At 35.6% G+C, this 18,580-nt stretch overlaps 1 protein-coding gene across 1 annotated transcript in view; it reads left to right on the top strand.

Moving 5' to 3' along the window:
• The window catches only part of LOC117929786 (histone-lysine N-methyltransferase SUVR4-like), a 55,002-nt gene that overhangs the window by 18,713 nt on the left and 17,709 nt on the right, over window positions 1-18,580 (top strand). Inside the window, 2 exon segments of the mRNA XM_034850194.1 lie at window positions 1,923-2,551; window positions 3,027-3,292. Coding sequence (XP_034706085.1) covers window positions 1,923-2,551; window positions 3,027-3,292 — 895 coding nt within the window.

Below are 18,580 nucleotides of genomic sequence, written 5' to 3' on the forward strand. Positions count from 1 at the left end.
AACTCCTTAAAAACAGTCATTTAAATGGATGTGAGAAAGCAAATACTCACTCCTAATTCAAAAACTAGTCTCTTATTGTCCTCCAAGATCCTGACATCCTTTCTAGCCAGATAAAATGCTGCAAATGATTCTTAAGGGAACTCTTAAATGCTTCTTGGTAATTGATGTTCAGAAGGATTTGAAAAATTAGTATTCTCCATTAGTCACAATGTTCTTGTTGTCCTCAAAGATCTTGGCATTCTTTTCTATCAGATAAAGAGAACGTTTGCTAGGATTACCCTTCACTCCCCCAACACAGCCCTGCCTTTAGCACTCCTACTGAAACCCCAGAAAGATAAATCCATCATACCATAAGCTCTTGTATACCATAACCTGGTAATACTTGCTGCTAAAAGAAGTCTGCCATACCTCCAAAACGAGGAAATAAAGTAGGAAAGATGGGAAAGACATGCAAATTCCCTGCATGAGCGCTAAACACATCTCCAACATCATCTCTTTATGATGATATGATATTTTCTCTCTATGCATCCAGAAAATCCCTTTTCTAATGTCTTCTTGAAAGGTCTCTGTAGCCATCCATTAGCCTCAGATATGGGGGCACCTCCTAACATTGAAGGCTCAATTTCTTTAACCCTCTGAAATTATGAAGCGCAGAAAAAAATCTAGTGATCTCCCTAAAGATTAATTACTGGTCCTTGAGAATTTCTTTCTTGCCTTTTGTTGAACTTATCCCCTTGTTATTTGCCACCATGAAATAACTTTAAATTGCAATCTCCATCTTTTTCCCATTTCAACCAAGCATTCAGCCTCCATCTTACCTCTCACTCATAATTTCTCTAAAGTTGACTCTCCTTCTATTCAATGCTAGAAGTTTCTTTATTCTATACTGTCAATAATGCTTGGGTTGATTTACATTTTTGCACAAATTTGTTTTCTTTTTGTCTTGAAATCTGAATCTTATTCCAATTCCCCCTAATGATCTTACCAAATTTTTGAATGTTGCATCCGTACGTTTTTGAAGCTATAGGGGGTTTTGATCCTGCAATATCAGATTAGCCTAATCATTATGTTGCAGTAGCAAGAAAATTGGCTTATGCAAGACTTCCCCAATGATATGTGGTAATCTGGAGTCTCACTTTATAGACATGAAAAACTTACTCTTTCTCAAAATAGGTTTCTGTTGCATTTTTCTGTTATGAACTTGTAGTAAGGCAGTCATCATTTTTTGTCTATAGAAGTCCTGACAAATACTGGGAATGTAGCAGTGACCATTATCATGAGCTTATGATCTGTATGGGAATGGCAGAAACAAGGTGCTGGACATGGCAAACTTCCAAAAATCTAGGCAATGGAATGCGCACAACTCTGCATGTGAAACATTCTGAAGTGATTATATTGAAGTAGAACTTTCTTAGAATTTTAACTATATCAAAGATAGAAGATTGAGGTTGAGACCTATTCATCACTTTCTCTAAAATTGCTTCAAGTGCCAGCCTGTCTCTAATCACAATGCCATTTTGGAAAAATCTTAAAATACCAAAATAATCTTTAGGCAACAGTAGTGTGTCTCTGTAGTACCGTGTTCATTGTTGACAGTTTGGTAATCACAAGTATTGTAGAGGTTCAAATAATTTAGCCTAACTGAGGCAAGATGGAAGACTATGGTTAACGATTGTGCTTTGCTTTCTAATCCAAGGAAGTGATGGCAAACTTCATAAGTTATATGCAATATATTTCCACATAACAATGACATATGCTGTTCTGTAACTTATTGAGAATAAATATCTCAGATGATGCAATATTATTGGGCATCAATTTTCTGTGATGAAATTAAGTTTTTTGGCTCCGATTACTGAATTTGCTAATGAGCTCTTCTCCTGAAGTGATTAAAAATGTGTATGATCATGGCTTTCACTTTACAGGAGGTAGAAATGGAGCTCTCATTATTGGTACTTCAAAGAAGGGTTTGAACAAAATGGAATTAAGAAGCTCTTCAGATTCATTTGGTTTGGATGTTGATAGCAGTCAAGCCCTCACTTTTTGTAAGAGAAGATCCATTCATGATATCAATGACATAACAAAAGGTGCTGAAAAGGTGAAAATTTCATTGGTAGATGAAATTGGTAGTGAGGGTCTGCCAAACTTCTTTTATCTTCCAGAAAATACAATTTATCAAAATGCATATCTACATTTCTCACTGGCTCGGATTTCAGATGAGGATTGTTGTTCAAGTTGTTCTGATGATTGTCTTTCATCATTGGTACCTTGTGCATGCGCTCGTGAAACTGGAGGAGAGTTTGCCTATACCCCAAGAGGGCTTCTAAAAAGGGATTTTCTTGATACTTATATTTCAATGAGTAAAGAACCTCAGAAGCACCATTACTTTTATTGTGAGGATTGCCCATTAGAGAGGTCCAAGAATCAGTACCTTCCTGATCCCTGCAAGGGTCATTTAGTGAGGAAGTTTATTAAAGAATGCTGGAGAAAATGTGGCTGTAGCATGTACTGTGGGAACCGAATAGTACAACGTGGTATTACCTTTAAATTGCAGGTGATATTCTCCTTGAGTCCCATAGTTCTGTATTTATTATTGACTTTAAAAATATTTTCTGGGTACAAATCAATTTCACATAAAAATATTCTTAACTACTTTGTTTTTACATAAATTATGTATAAAAAGTTGCCGTATCTAACTGCAACAACTTTATTTTAATTTCTTTATTTTTTATTTTTTTGCATGTGATCCTTAAAAATTCAGGAGATGTCTGCCTTTTGGCACTTAATATGTTGTGCTATTTTGAAGGATGAATGAACACTAGTAATTTGAAGTGGTGGATCACTCTCACTTTTTATGTTTGATTTTTCTCCTTTTGCTTAAAGAAGAATCACACAGAGAGGGTGAAAACAAAATCTCAATGAGCCATTATTCTCATTTGTTACTGGTTGATGAAATCTTTTAAATTATTAGTTTACCAATTTAGTGTAATATAAATTTTTGAAGCTACTCAGAATTCTTTTATATTCAGGTGTTTATGACACATGAGGGAAAAGGGTGGGGTCTTCGAACACTTGAAGCCTTGCCTAAAGGTGCTTTCATCTGTGAGTATGTTGGGGAAATTTTAACCAACATGGAGCTATATGAGCGGAATAAGCAAAGCAATGGTAATGACAGACATACATATCCAGTGCTCCTTGATGCAGATTGGGGTTCAGAAGGAGTTTTGAAGGATGAAGAAGCACTCTGTTTGGATGCGACTTTTTATGGCAATGTTGCAAGGTTTATTAATCATAGGTAATCTTAATTTTCTTTGATTGTCTTTTTTTTAATACAATGCATTTATATAGTTTTATTTGTTGGTTTTGAATCATACCTTGGTTTCAATATGGAACATATCCTATGTAGATCTAGGTTTAAAGGCTAAAATTCCTTTCTATGATAATTCTTTTTCATACATGCAAATTTTCGCTAATTTTTTTTGCCACTATAAGGACTGGTTTTATTGAGCATTTACGTTGTTACTCTTACCAATTTCATTGTTTGTAATATCTGCTGAACAAGTTCTTAAGGGGTACATACCAGATCTTATCATTGGAGCTAATTTAATGTAAAAGAGGTTAGTATATGGTTTTCATGCTCTGGGAAGAGAATGGCCAAGGTGTTCCTCTGTCTATTAAGGAGAGATGTCATGGGGCCCTATGTTTCACTGGGGTTTGACAAAGATGGAGTGGGATAGTTGCATCATTTACAAAAGCTCTACTTTAATGTTTTTAGGAGGTTGTTCAGACAAAGCATAGATGTGAGAATCCATTTTCTTTAGGTGGGTATGGATAGAAAATGAAAGGTTTAGTAGGATTACTTAGTTCATGAAAGAGATGAACCCTATTAATGGTGATTCTGGAGGAAACAGTTTGATGTGGCTGGGTACACCTAACATTCCTGATTGATTCGTACTTCTATAACCCACTTTGGTTGATGAAAGAGCTGATTTTGGGAAGACAGAGCAGTGGCAATGTGAGGACACATGTAGTTTACTCAAAGATTGTTATCCGTGATGGTAATGGAAAAGAAATATCAAATCTTTGGTGGCAGGCTGCTGTGTGATGGAGATGAATTCATTAAGTAGTTTTGACCTTGCAGAGACATTGATGATTCAACTGCAGCATTACACTTTGATGATGAATTTTTCAAATAGCTCACTTAGGAAGAAGTCGTTAAGATTAGGGTGCTCCCTTTTCACATCTGAAACTTGAACCTTTAACCTTGAAAGTTCTCTTAGTGTTGGAAATGAGGGAAGGTGGTAGAAATTAATACTAAACTCTAAAAGTTTCTATTGTTTAGTAGCCAAATTCAAGGTTAAGATGGGGGATAGTAAAGAGTTGTCGGTGATTATCATATTGGAAGATTTTTATTCTCTCTCTACCTTAATAAAGAAATAATCTTCTTGGATCAGCCAACTAGTTTAAGCCCATGATATCCAACCCCTTTAACTAAACCAACACACAATACCAACACAACATGGCAAGGACGTGGGCATTAGATCCTTGTTGGATTTGCTTTCAATAAAACTATTTTGATTTTTGATTTTTTTTATGTGACATAAATATTTGTAGGCTATATATATTTTTATGTGATATGTACAAAGTCTCATTAAGATTTTTTTTCCTTTTCATTTTGCAATGCCATGCCAAAGATGTGTACAGCCCCTTAACTTGATTACATCTAATGGGAAACATGTATGATCAAAACATGAACCATTCATGGATGATTGAGCACTCTGAGATATGGAGGTATTAATTGGATTGGTAGTGACACATCAGTTTTTTAAGAGGAGAGTTTGTAGTTTTAGGGAAACATTCTTTAGAGGAGAGTAATTTTGATGAGGTTTGGAGAAAATTAAGGTTTTAGATCTTTTGAGAGGGAAGGGATATAGGGTGATTGTAGGACATCCACTAGGCATGGGTGAAAAAGATGGAATAATTTTCTATTTGAACATGTATTTTGTTAGGTGGTCATTATAGATCTAGATTTTGGATTGTCCACAGTTGGTGAGTCTTTGTTGGTGGTTTGGCTTCCTTCTTTGTTCTGTAATGCTAATAATTTAGATGTTAGCTGATGGGTTTGGGATAAGGATGGTAGAGGGGACCGTTGGAATTGTTGGTTTCCATGGAGTTATGATTAGGTATTGAGATGGTGGAGTGGTTCATTCATTGAATCAGGCAGCGAGGGTGAGAAATAGTTTTGAGGATTTCTTAGTTAATTATAACTTCTATATTAATCTTTTTATAAGCCTTTACCATATGGCGGTTCAGGCTACTGCTTTATAAAGCAATTATGGGGCTCAAGAACCCCTTTAAAGGTTAGTTTCTTTGCTTTGAAGGCAATGTCAGGCAGGATTTTCACGGTTGACTATAATGACCCATGTTAATATTGTTCGCTTTGGAACTATAGGTTCTCATGTCTTTAAAACTCACTAGGCACGTACTAGTTGAGTCACCTCTTACATGTGTTAGGAACTTCACCTCTCTAAGCAATATGCGATTTCACATTCTCCCTTCCATCGAAACATTATGTTCTCATCATGACTCATAAGGCTAATTAGTGATCAAAGTCTACATGTATTTTAGTTGGGAATTGACTCTAATATCATCTATCATGATTTGTGTAGATATTGTTTAGTTTTGGCTCAATAACCTTCATAGCCTTAATATATATTTTCATGTACTAGATGATTCAATCCTTTTAAATAGTAGCAACAAGGATACCACATTGAATAACTTCTAAGGAGAAATTGGCACTTGGCTACTAGAATTTTTTTTTTTTTTTTTTTTGGTGGGATCCTATCATAATTTTATTTGTTTTTGAAAAGTGTCATATTTGTTGTTTTCATTATTTGGGATCCTTTAGGTGCTCTCAAGATCAATCTAGGATTTGTTACTCACTTAGGAATTATTTCATTGGTGGAAAGCACTAAGGTATGGGGAAACCAAAGTTCATTTGATGATGTTGGGAACCTTAACTAGGTTTTGAATGTTTATAGGTCCTAGATTTTGGGTTGGGGAGTTAGTTAGATTCCCTATAAAACATAGATTAAAAAAATCCCGCAAAAATGTTATTGTAAATTTGTATCTAGAAAATCATAAATATTGTCTAAAATTATTACAAAACAAAGATGATAAATAAAATTTGACAATTTTTTTTTTAATTTACTTATATATCAAATAACCTAGAGTAGATTAGAGTTTAGGCTTTGAATTTGTTGTTGTGGAAATTTAGGTTTTTTTTTTTCTTCTTCTTCTTGTATCTTTCTTTTGATAAATAAAGAAGAATATATATTAAAAAGAGGTTCTAAAAGAGTGACCCAAGTAATACAAGATAAATAAACCCACCCTAAACAACTCAAACAAAAAGGAAGTTGCAAAAAGAAGCTACAACAACTCCATCCTCAACGACAGCCCAACCAATCAATGAAACTAACTAGCGTCAAAGGACCATCATTTACAAACATCTTAGTTTCTAACCAACAAAAGCAAACAAAAGAACCTAAAGCCTTTGGATGGCAAGCATGTCATCTTCAAAAGCAATCCTATTCCTTACCTTCCATACTATCCAAAAGATGTATAAAGAGTTTGCTCTCCAAAATTTCTTGCGCTTTTTGCCCACAAACAAACCATGACAAGCCAATAGTGTCTCTCTAACCAACGAGGGAAGGACCTAAGACACCCGAAAAAGAGCAAAGAACATCTCCTATAAAATGCTTGTCTTTACACAGTGGAGAAGAATGTGATCTTTGGATTCTTCATATATTTGGAAAAGATAACATTTATTTGCTAAGACCACCCTCTTTTTTGAATTTGGTCCAAGGTTAAAGTTTTTCCCCACATTGCCTCCCAAGTAAAGAACTCACTGTAGGTTGCACCCCTGATTTCCAAATGATTTTCATTGGAAAAGATACTGAATTGCCTGACTCTAAGGCATTGTGGAGAGACCTAACTATGAACTTGCCGCTCTTTGTCTCTATCCAAAGCATCTTGTCCTCCTCATCTCTATGCACTCTTTGCCCATGCAAACGCAATAGAAAACTCTCCACATAATCCACCTCCTAATGGTTAAAAGGTTTAGAGAAGCTGGGCTCTAATTCCCCCCTACAATTTGAATTCCAAATATTATTCACCCACACGACCTTGGAAATGGCTAAAGCAAACAAAGAAGTGAAGGAAACGCACAAAAGTGTAGCCCCACACCACTTATCTTTCCAAAAATTCATCCTCCGCCCGTTACCCATCAAGAAGGAAAGTCTACTACTGACAAGAACCCAATCCTTCCTTAACTTTTCACAACCCGACACCATACCCCTCCCTCACTTTCTGAGAACACTACTGCTCTCTTTCTTCCCCATACTTCCCATTGATCACTTGATTCTCAAAGGTCCCTCTCTTATTTGCAAAACGTCAGCTCCATTTGCAAAGGAGAGCCTTATTGAGAGTAGAAAAACACTTAACCCCCAATCCCCCTTTCCTTTTGTCTAAGCAACAGTTGCCTACTTTACTAGATGAGGTTTCTAACCTTAATCTGACCATCCTTGGCATGCAAAGCAAAGATATGAAATAAATGTTCAAGCTAGACAAAGTGCTTCGAATCAGGTTGATTCTCCCTCCTTTGGAAATGTATTGTCTTTTCCACATGATCAACCTCTTGCGAAACCTCTCTTCCACTCTATCCCAAGTTGCCATAGACTTAAATAGAGCACCTAATGGAAGCCCCAAGTAAGCGGAAGGGAGACTTCCCACCTTATAACCAAGCTCTGAAAACAGTTCCTCTACATTATCCACTCTTCCCATTGGAATTAACTCACTTTTATCCAAACTAATTCTCAACCTTGAAATGACTTCAAACTATATAAGCAACCAACAAAATAGGTCAAACCACATAAGCAACTAACCATGAAATGGCCTCTACATTTCTTCTTCTTTCATGAGATCTCCATTTAACTTTTTTCTAAATCATGTCCCTGCATTCAGAAATTCTCATTTGCAAAGTGCAAGTTCATGGCTTTTTGTCCTGCATTTGGACCTCATAACAATTAAGAGACTTTTTTTTTTTTTTTTTTCCCAGAAAAAGTGTTCTTGGAAGTTTAGTTAGGTCTTTTGGTTGCTTTACTACAAGGTCTGTATTTGTTAGAATATAATATTTGGAGTCTAGAAGTTTTTTTTGGTACGGAGAAGAGGTGCTCATAGATGTTTGTTAGGTCCTTTAGTTGCCTTGCTATAACTTCCTTATTTGTTAACTTAATAATTAGTGAATTTTTATATTTAATATCCAAAAGTTAGTCTATGATGCTACATTTTTATTTTCCACATTGTTGAACCATTACTTTTGATGATGCTACTTCAGCCCCACGACAATTAGGAGTCTTTCTTTTGTAAGAAAAAAGTGACTTTGGAGGATTTATGAGTTTTATGCCCTTTAATTGCTCTACTTTGAGTTTCTTATTTCTTGGAATTTAATAATTAGTAATGTTTTTTATTTAGAGTCTAAAATAGAAAAGAAATTCAAGTTGTTGCAGCTAGTGATTTACTGTGTTTATATTGTTCAAATAGCTGTATTATTTATGATAATATTGTGGAAACCATAATAATCAGAAGGCTCTTTTGGTATGGAAAAAGTGTGCTTGGATGTTTTATGCCATTGAATTGCTTTAATACGAGTTCTTTACTTGTTAGCCAAGCAATTCACATATTCCTTGAGCTATAGCCCTAAATTCCGTCTTTGCGCTAGAGGGAGCAACCTCATGTGTTTCTTACTTCTCCATATAACTAAATTCCCTCCTAAGAAGGCATAATAACCAGTAGTTAATAACATATTTATCATGGTTCCAACCTAATCAGCATCGTATAAGCCTTTAGTTTGAGCCCATTAGTTTTTTGGAATAAAGGATCCCTGCCCAATGTTCCTTTCATGTATATAATAATTCTACAAACAACATCAAGATGTGATTTAACTGTAGCATGCATAAACTGATTTACAACACTTACTGCACAGACTATGTATGGCCTTGTATGTGATAAATAAATCAGTTTTCTTACTGTCCTATGATACATTCCATGATCAACCATTTTCTCTTCCTTATTTTATCCTAACTTGTGGTTTGACCTAAATGAAGTATCAATGTGTTTTCTATCCAGTATATCTGTCTCTTGGAGAAGATCTTGGATGTGTTTTTGTTGAGAATGAAGATCCATGTTTAGATCAAGCAACATCTGTTCTAAGAAAATATCTTATTTTGCTGAAGTCTTTGATCTTGAATTCTTTTGCCAAGTAGGCTTTTGGTCATTTTCAATATCATAACCATTAACAATAATAGCATTTACATATACAATCAAAGCAACTACTTTTCTAATGGAAGAATTTTTAATAAGTTTAGATCAACTTGAATATGAAAGTACCTGTCTTTATCAATGACTTGGTGAATCTCCCTAACCAAAGATCATGATGACTGCTTAAGGCCATAGAGAGACTTTTTAAGTCTGCATACCTTGTTCTTTCATGATTTCCATTCTTATCTTGGTGGAATATCTTTATAGATTTCCGCTTCTAAGTCCCTGTGAAGGAAGGCATTCTTCACATCGAATTGGTGTAAGTGCCAATCTTTATTTGCTACCAAAGAGAAGAATTTTTATTGTATTCATTGTTGTCATCAGTTCAAATGTCTCTTAGTAGGCTATACCATATGTTTGGGTGTACCTTTGGCCATAAGTCTTACTTGTTACTATCAAAGGTGCCATCAACCTTGAACTTGATTGTAAAAATCCATTTGTAAACTCACCCATTATTTTTTGTTTTGGTAAATCAACAATTTTCTAGGTATGGATTTTTTTTTTTTTTTTTTGTGTGTGTAGTGTCCTCATCTCCTTATTCATAGCCTCCTTCCATGGTTTTGAGGTCAAAACTTCTTGGATTGATGTGGGAATTTGTTAGGAAAATACTTGAGAGTGAAAGTTTAGATATAGAAGTGATACTTTTTTTATGGTTTTTATGGATACAAAATTAGATATCTGGTGCTTGGTATAAATTGAGTCCCTTTTTTAAGAGCAGTGGGCAAATCAAGATCATTATTGAATGATTTTTTGAGATTAAAATAGAATTTTGATTATTTGTTTTTAATGTTTATGATTAGAGTAGGTGAGGTAATGATGGATATTTTTTTCTTGGAGCACACATTGAAAGATGGAATCTTAGGTCTCTTATCCATAGTTTTTTCATTATTGGACTAATTGGAATTTTGATTGGATTTTTAGGAGCATCGAAAGAGATTGCAACTTGTTCATTGGAAAGATGGGTACCAAGACTAGCATTCAAATTAGGGTCGTCTCAGTTTGGATGTGATGTTCACCAACTGCAACTTGAATGTCTTGAGTAACTTGATTATTTTCAACCATGACAATTTGACCATCTGAATCCAACATCCATAGCTCCAAAATCGCACCCTTATCTACCATTTTTGAGTTATTCTCCCCCTAAAGATAGGTGTTTTCAAATAAGGCTGTTCTTCCATAACAATAGCATCCACAATGACATATTTCCTCCTTGTTGAAGGATGATAGCATTTGTATCCTTTTTGTGTTGAAGGGTACCCCAAGAAAACACACATTACAACTGTAGGATCCAACTTGTCTCACAAATGTTGTTGGATGTGCACAAATGAGAAACATGTGAACTGTTGGTGTTAAAGAGCCAACCCCTTTGAAATTTGGAAAAAAGGCAGCAAGCCTTTTAACTGGTGTTTGAAATTCAAGAACTCTTGTTTGCATTCTATTTATCAAATAGGCTATTGTCAGAATAACTTCTTCCCAACAGCTTTTAGGCACTTTCTTTTGAAACAACAGAGCAAGAGTCACCTCAAATAGATGGCAATTTTTCCTTTCAGCCACCCTCTTTTGTTATGGGGTGTCAACACATGATGTGTGGTGTAAAATACCCTCACGTTCCAAGTAACATGTCCCTTCTTGATTAGAGTACTCTTTATCATTATCGGAGCCAAGTGTATGAATTTTGGCTTCAAACCGAGTGTTAACAAGTTTGTGAAATATAGGGAAACTAGATGAGACTTCAAGTTTGGATTTCATTAAGTAAACTTAAGTTGTTCTAGTAAAATCATCTATGAAGGTTAAACCGGTTAGTCCTCGAAATTTTAATGATACAATAAGGGACCTAAACATCTGGATGAATCAAACTAAATGGAGACACAACTTATACTCTTTTATTATAAAACTCACATGATGTTGTTTAGCAATAGGACATGGCTCACAATAAAATATACTAATATTATATTGGTTGCAAACAAGGAAGGAAATACATTTTTCAACAAAGGAAATTGTGGGTGTCCCAATTGGTTGTTCCAAATAAAAATCTGACCAGGTTGTGTTTGAGGGTTGAAACCAAGCCTTAAACCTTGGATTACCACTCTTCCAATCAACCAACAAGTAGTAAAGTCCATCTCTAAACAACAATTCTCAATCATCTTCCCATCGTATGGCCCTGAAAATAACAACCATAAGAAGTGAACACAACAGTAAAATTGGGACCTTTGTGATTTTTCCAATAAACATTAGGTTGTACGATAAATTTGGAACATGATTCTCACTTTTAAGATGTGAGGTCTAGATGCAGAGACAGTTCTGCAAAGGAGAATTTGCTGGTTTGGGATTGAATTGAAATCTTTTGAGTTTTCGATAGAGGAAGTTAAAGGGAAGTCGATTGGCAAGATAATGGAGAGGGTCATGGGTTTTCCACTTGGATTAGATTTGGTGATAGGGGGTTAGCAAGGTTGCTGGAGGTGTAGAAGCTTGTTGTGAAAGTGGAAGGGGCTATAAGTCCTTCAATTTGGGGTGGAATGAAGGTGGAAGGGGCTATAAGTTGGATTTCATAGCAACAAGCCAGGGAGATTCCTGTTGTGCTTTGTGTCGTCTTCAGAGGTGAAAGGATTCTCCTCAGTAAGGAAGGGATGGCCCAAGGGCTTGGAAGACCCTTGCCTCAAAGTTAAGGGGCATTGGTGTTGTTCAGGAGCTTAGGCAGGTGGAGTCTTCAAAGGAGGATGTTTTTCTTGTGGTGGACAGTGGAGAAGGAGGGGCTCCCCCTGAGGGTAAGCCTGCAAAAGTAGTGAGCAGAGGAAAGAAAGAGTTAGGTGAGGCAGTTTGGGTTTAGGGTGAGTCGAATGAGGTGTCAAAAAATTAAGAGCTTTTCAAAAAGTGTTTGGTAGGGAGATGAGGGAGGACTGTTTAGACTAGATATGGGATTTGGGTTCCTTAAAAGCTTAGGCTAGGCATTCTTGGAGGGGGAAATGTAATTTTCATCTCTCCTTGCTGGGGGACTCTCTTATTTTTTTTTTGTTTTAGTTTGATAATATTGAGAAAGAAGAAGATAGAGAAAAATATAACTTCTCATTCTCATTATTGATGATGAATATTTATATATAAACACATTTGAGTTCTACTATAATTTAAATTCTATCTCCCATTCTGATTCAAACTAATAGTAGACTTCTACTCTAATTCAAACTAATAATAAATAGATAAATACTAAAATTTAAATTAAGGATGAACATTTAAATCATAATATTACTAGATTTTCGATACCTATCAAAAAAAAATAATATTACTAGATTTTCGATACTCACCCTCAAGTTGGTGCATAGATATTTATCATGCCCAACTTGCTTGTTAGATGTTCAAAACTTGGTCTATGAAGGCTTTTGGTTAGGATGTTAGCCAGTTGCTAGGTAGTTGGAACAAATGACATGCAAATAATATCGGTTTCAAAATTTTCTTTTATGAAATGTCTATCAATATCAATTTGTTTAGTTATGTCACATTGAATTGGATTATTTGCAATGCTAATTGTAGCTATATTATCGCAATAAAGCTTGAAAGTGTAGATTGTTGGTTGTCTCGGCTATTTCAGGACTAGCTTAGGCCACAGTACTTCACAAACCCCATGTGTCGTCGCTATAAATTCTTCCTCCGCACTACTCCTAGCCACTACACTTTGTTTTTTAGTTCTCCTAGTAAATTTCCCCATATAAACATGCAATACTTTGAGGTCAATCTCCTATTAGTTATTGAACTAACCCAGCTTGCATCAATGTATACCTCAACTCCCCGCTGCTCATTCTTCTTAAAAATAGTCATTTTCTTGGTGTATTCTTCAAGTACCTTAAAATTTTATAAACTGCTTCAAGATGTACTTCAAAAGGTGATTGCATATATTGATTTACCACACTAACTACAAAGGCATATCCGATCGAGTGTGAGATAGGTAAATCAACTTATCAACCAATTTTGGTACCTTATAGTATCCATTGGAATCCCAACTTCTACCTTTCCAAGCTACATTAGGATCCATAAGGGTATGTGAAGGTCTATAGCCACTCATTCCTATTTTCTTTAAGAGATCAAGAATATATTTTCATTGTGAAACAACAATTCCCTTTGTTCTCCATTCCAAGAAAATATCTCAAAGCTTCGAGATTTTTTAATTTCAAATTTAGTAGTTAGGCACTTCTTCAAATGATTCATCTCAACCATATTATCTCCCGTTAGAATAATGTCATCCACAGAGACTATTAAAATTGTAACTTTACCTCGGGAGAATATTTCAAAAATAGGGTGTGATTTGTTTGTCCTTGACAAAAACTTATTTTCTTCATAAAACAGGCAAGTCTCTCAAACCAAGCACGAGGAGATTGCTTAAGGCGATATAATGACTTTTTTAGTTTACAAACCTTTGAGCGAAACCTTTTATCAAAGTTGGGAGGTAGATCCATGTACACTTCCTCCTTTAGGTCTCCCTTAAGGAAAACATTTTTAGCATCCAATGGTTGTGGTGGCTAGTCTAGATTTGCAACAATTGATAAAAGAACTCTGACTGTATTTAATTTTGCAATGGGAGAAAAGCTTTTTCAATATTCAATTCCATATGTTTGTGTAAATCCCTTAGCAACAAGGCGTGCCTTATACCTTTGTAGAGAGCCATTAGAATTATATTTGATAGTGAACACCCACTTACAACCAACAATAGTCTTCCCTTCAGGTAGAGTTACCACTTCCCAAGTCTTATTTTTTTCAAGGGCCCTCATTTCCTCAAGAACAACCTCCTTACACTCTGGAATCTTTAAAGCGTCTAGTACATTCTTCGGAATTTCTATACTAGAAAGTTGAGAGGTAAATGCGATAATGGAAGATGACAAATTCTTATAAGACACAAAATTGGACATAGAATGTTGAGTACATGGCTTAACATCTCTTCGAATTGCAATAGGGACATGAAGATCACTAAGAGACTCTTCATGTTTAATATTGGAAGAACTATGGTTTAGATGGAGGCTTAACTTTTTCAAGTGATGAGATTAGATTTGTTTTTGGGACATATTCATGGCCTTGCTATAAAGTGGGTTCCTCTATTCTTTGAATATATTTCTCATTGAGTAGGCACGAAGGTCTTCATTGTTTTTATTTCTATTTTCACCGAATTTAGTATTTTCATGATCTTGATCTGTGTTGGCATTAAGGCAGGTTGTCCAACATTTTCAATAGATAAATCATTTGTTTCCAAAGTTTATCTACTAACGGAAAACTCATCAAGCACACTGTTGTTTTTCTATTCTTTTTGAAGATTTTTCTGGGAATTTTCTTGGAGTTTCTGATCGCTATTGAACTAATGGGGGTTGGAACAATTGGTCTAACTCAAACACCTCACTTGGAATGAAATCTACACTTTTATTCTCCCATTGAGGATGATCATGACTAAAATAGGGTTTAGTTTCAAAAAAGGTGACATCCATTGTTACAAGCATTCTTCTAGTATGTGGATCAAAGCATTTATACCTTTTTTTGTGTTTAAGAATAATAATATCAAACAAATATGCATTTGGATGCTTTAGAATCAAATTTTCCATGATTTTGATTATGAACATAAATGAATGCAGTGCAACAAAAAATTTTCAAAGGTAACGTCATTGAAATCTATGGAGTAGAGAAACACATATTGAAAAAATCAAGTGGAGTTTAATATTTTAAAACCTTAGTAGTCATAGGTGGCAGTTGAAATAGCTTCACCTCAAAGACATTTAGGAACTTTTGTTGAAAAGATAAGTGATCTAGCAACTTCTAAAAAAATGTTTATTCTTTTTTCCATTTTCCAAAAAGTAGTTTCCTCATAATTGATTAAAGTATTCTTATGTTCCATTATTAGTTCTAAAAATTTGAATATTTGTTTAAAATTGTGTTTGACCATTTTGTGAAAAAATTTAAACCTTATGCTACTTCTAATTTTTCTTTTAGCAAATACACCCAAGAAACCACCCTTGTATGATCATCTATAAAGGTGATAAATAACTTTTTTCCTGAAAAAACGCCAACCCTAGAAGGCCCCCAAACATTACTATGTATTATAGAAAAGGGTTTAGAGGATTTATAGGGTTGTGAAGGAAAAAATGTGCAATGATGCTTTGCAAGTTTACAAATTTCACAATGGAATGAAGATTGATATTTATTAATAAACAACTTTGGAACTAGATGTTTCAAATATTGAAAATTGGGATATCCTAAACTAAAATGCCATAACATTATTTCATTCTCATTAGTTACTAAAACAAATTCAAAATAAGTATTATGAGCTTGTCTACCTAGATTGATTCCATCTTCAAAGAAATAAAGTCTTGCACTTTGTCCAGCATTGCTATTCATCTTCCTCTAGTTCAAATCTTGGAATTCACATCGAGATGAGAAAAGTTTAGCTTGACACTTCAAATCAGAGGTGAATTTGCTAACAGACAATGAATTGCAAGACAAATTAGGAACATGAAGAACATTATGGAGTGTAAAAAGTGAGAAAATTTTGATAAATCCTTTTCTAGCAATAGTCGATAGTGATCCATCTGCTTTTTTTATTTTTTTGTTTCCTACACAAGGACTGAAAAAAATTGAAGAACTAATGATATGGTCGGTTGCACCAGAATCTATGATCCATGGGCAATTAATGAAGGCTAACAAGGGCTATGGGAAGATGATTACCTTTTTGGGCTAAGTAACAAGAAGAGGATTGATTTGAAGAGATTTGAGACTAAAGAAGTTTGTATGGTTGCTCTATTTGATCCTTAGTAAAAGGAGATGTGTCTAAGGTTGATGCTCCTGTTCATCGCTTTCGACTTGGGAGGCATATCTTTCCCTACCAGGTTTCTTCTTCCAATTTGATGGCTTGTCGTGAATCTTCTAATAGGTGTCACGAGTATGCCATGGTTTCTTGCAGTGGTCACATCATGGTTTGTTACCCTTTTTAGAATTCCTTTTTTCTCCTTCTTGATCAAATCCCTTCAGAACTATTAAATTTTGTTCTAGCCCTTGGTGACTCAAGGTTCATCATAATGGATTTTCTAGCCTCTTATCTTCTAACTTCAAAAACTCTCGGAGAGATGGCAATGGTTTTCTCCTTAGAATTCTACCTCTCACTTCATCAAGGTCTTTGTTGAGTCTCACTAAGAAAAAAAAGACTATCATTCTCTACTCATTTCATGTACCTTGCACTATCCCTAGGGTTTTCTTATTCCTCTTCATAATACAAATCTAACTTATGCCATAAAATCAATATCTCATTATAATACTCAGTCATACCACGATCCTTTGTTTGGATTGTCACAACTTTGATTTTAAATTAAATATCAAAGTAGAATTTTCTAGATCTGAGTATGTTTCTTGGACTACTTCCCACACTTCCTTGGTTGTTTTTATGAAAAGATAGGGCTTCCTTATTTTTTCTCCATCGAGTTGATGAGTTAGGTTGTTATCAGGGAATTTTTTTATCTCCATGCTGCCAACTTTGGATCATGCACCATGGTTGATGATGATGGTCTCCGGGGAGAAGAGCAAAATTCCAAAGGTTGGGGATGATGGTGAGGATTTCTCATGTGTGGGTCGGAGTATGGGAAGGAAGAAGGGAGCCCTATAGAAGAGGGTTTATAGGTATCGAAAAAGAGTCATTCGTCCATGCACATTCAATAGTGGAGCCAACTTTCTCTAGGCAGGGGGTTGTAGCATCTTGGAAGCGGTGGGAACAATGCTCTTTTTGTGCCTTGATGTGGTAGTTGGGATGAGGGGTTTTTTAGCCTTTGAAGTTTAGGAAGGGACTCTGTGTGTGTCGAGCCTTGTTACAACCCAGGCTCTCTAATTTAAAGGGGGCCTATGTGTGATAGGCCTTTCAACAACCCAGGCAATCCAAGTTAAAGGAGGTTGGTGTTTCAAAAGGCCTACAAAAGGTTTCTTGTTAGGATGACCCAAAGGTTTTAAGTTGAAGCTCAGTCTTGAAAAGCCCTGTGATGGGTAGGTTAAGGAGGGATCTAGGGCTCTTGTCGGTGCCATTCTGGAGAAAGGGTTGCAACACTCTAAGACTTCAAGATAGAAAGTAAGTAACAAGGAGGTTTGCACAGATCCCCTTACACGTGAGTGGTATCAGGGTTTAGAGGAATTTTGGGGGTCAATGATGTTCTTTTGGTTGAAGCAGTAGGGTTTAGAGGTGGTAAAGACTCTTTTCTAGGGGGAGAGTTGTCCCTTTTCTCTTTTCCTTTGGTTGCATCGGTTGGGCTGCCAATCAATGGAGGTAGGGTTCTGATCCAACCCATGGTTAAAGGTCATGGCTAGGAAAAGAATGCTTAGTTGAAAAAGGGGCTTCCTTTTGGGGCTTTGGAAGGCGGAAGTCAACCGCTTAAAATGTTGTTGAAGGATGGTTCTCTATTGGAGTTTCCATAGAACCTCAAGGAAGGTCCTTTTGTTAAAGACATTGTTGCTAGTTTTGTGTAGTGGGACTTTTCCAAGGTGATATCAAGTAGTTCTTCTGTGGGGGAGGTGCATCCTTTGAAGAGTCTCTTTGATAAGCTCACTAGGTTCAGTAGCTTTTTGAGAATGCCAGTGATGGGTTTTGAAAATGAGATAATTTCTTTGATGAAGAAGATGGATGCAAGGAGGGGACATGGAGACAAGGCGTTAGGGGAAGGAGAAAGGAAGCTAAAAGCATCGTCCTGTTTCAATAGGGGGATCCGAAAGTTGGAGTGCTTGGTCAATAGGTCTCCCTTGTTAGCTAGGGATTGAGTGAAGAGCATTGGGGACCAAACTATTATTAAGTGAGAAGTTCAAGTTGAGTTAGTAATTAGGGAGGCTTGTAGGGGGCTTAAGAACGGCTTTGTAGAATTGTTTCTTCTGGGGTGTTAGGTACTAGGTGTGGATGGAGTCCTTGTTGTTCTTTTTGTTTTTTGTGGTGGTGCATTTTGTATACTAGGTGTGTATGTTGTTTTGCCCTTTGGGCTTTTAATATATTCTCACTTTTTATCTATAAAAAAAAATAAAAAATAAAATTGGAACACGTAGGAGAGAACTTAAGGAGAAGGTAAGAGTAACTTTTTATCATCACATTTTTCTTTTTTCTTTTTTCTTTTTTTTTTTAACATGGTAAATAGCTTGAAAACACAGTTGAAATACTTCTCCTATGGTCTGAAGCACTTGAATCTATTATCCAAGTGTTAGAATAATTTTTGAA

Source organism: Vitis riparia, chromosome 14, assembly GCF_004353265.1.
Source record: "Vitis riparia cultivar Riparia Gloire de Montpellier isolate 1030 chromosome 14, EGFV_Vit.rip_1.0, whole genome shotgun sequence".
Classification (NCBI taxonomy): Eukaryota; Viridiplantae; Streptophyta; class Magnoliopsida; order Vitales; family Vitaceae; genus Vitis; species Vitis riparia.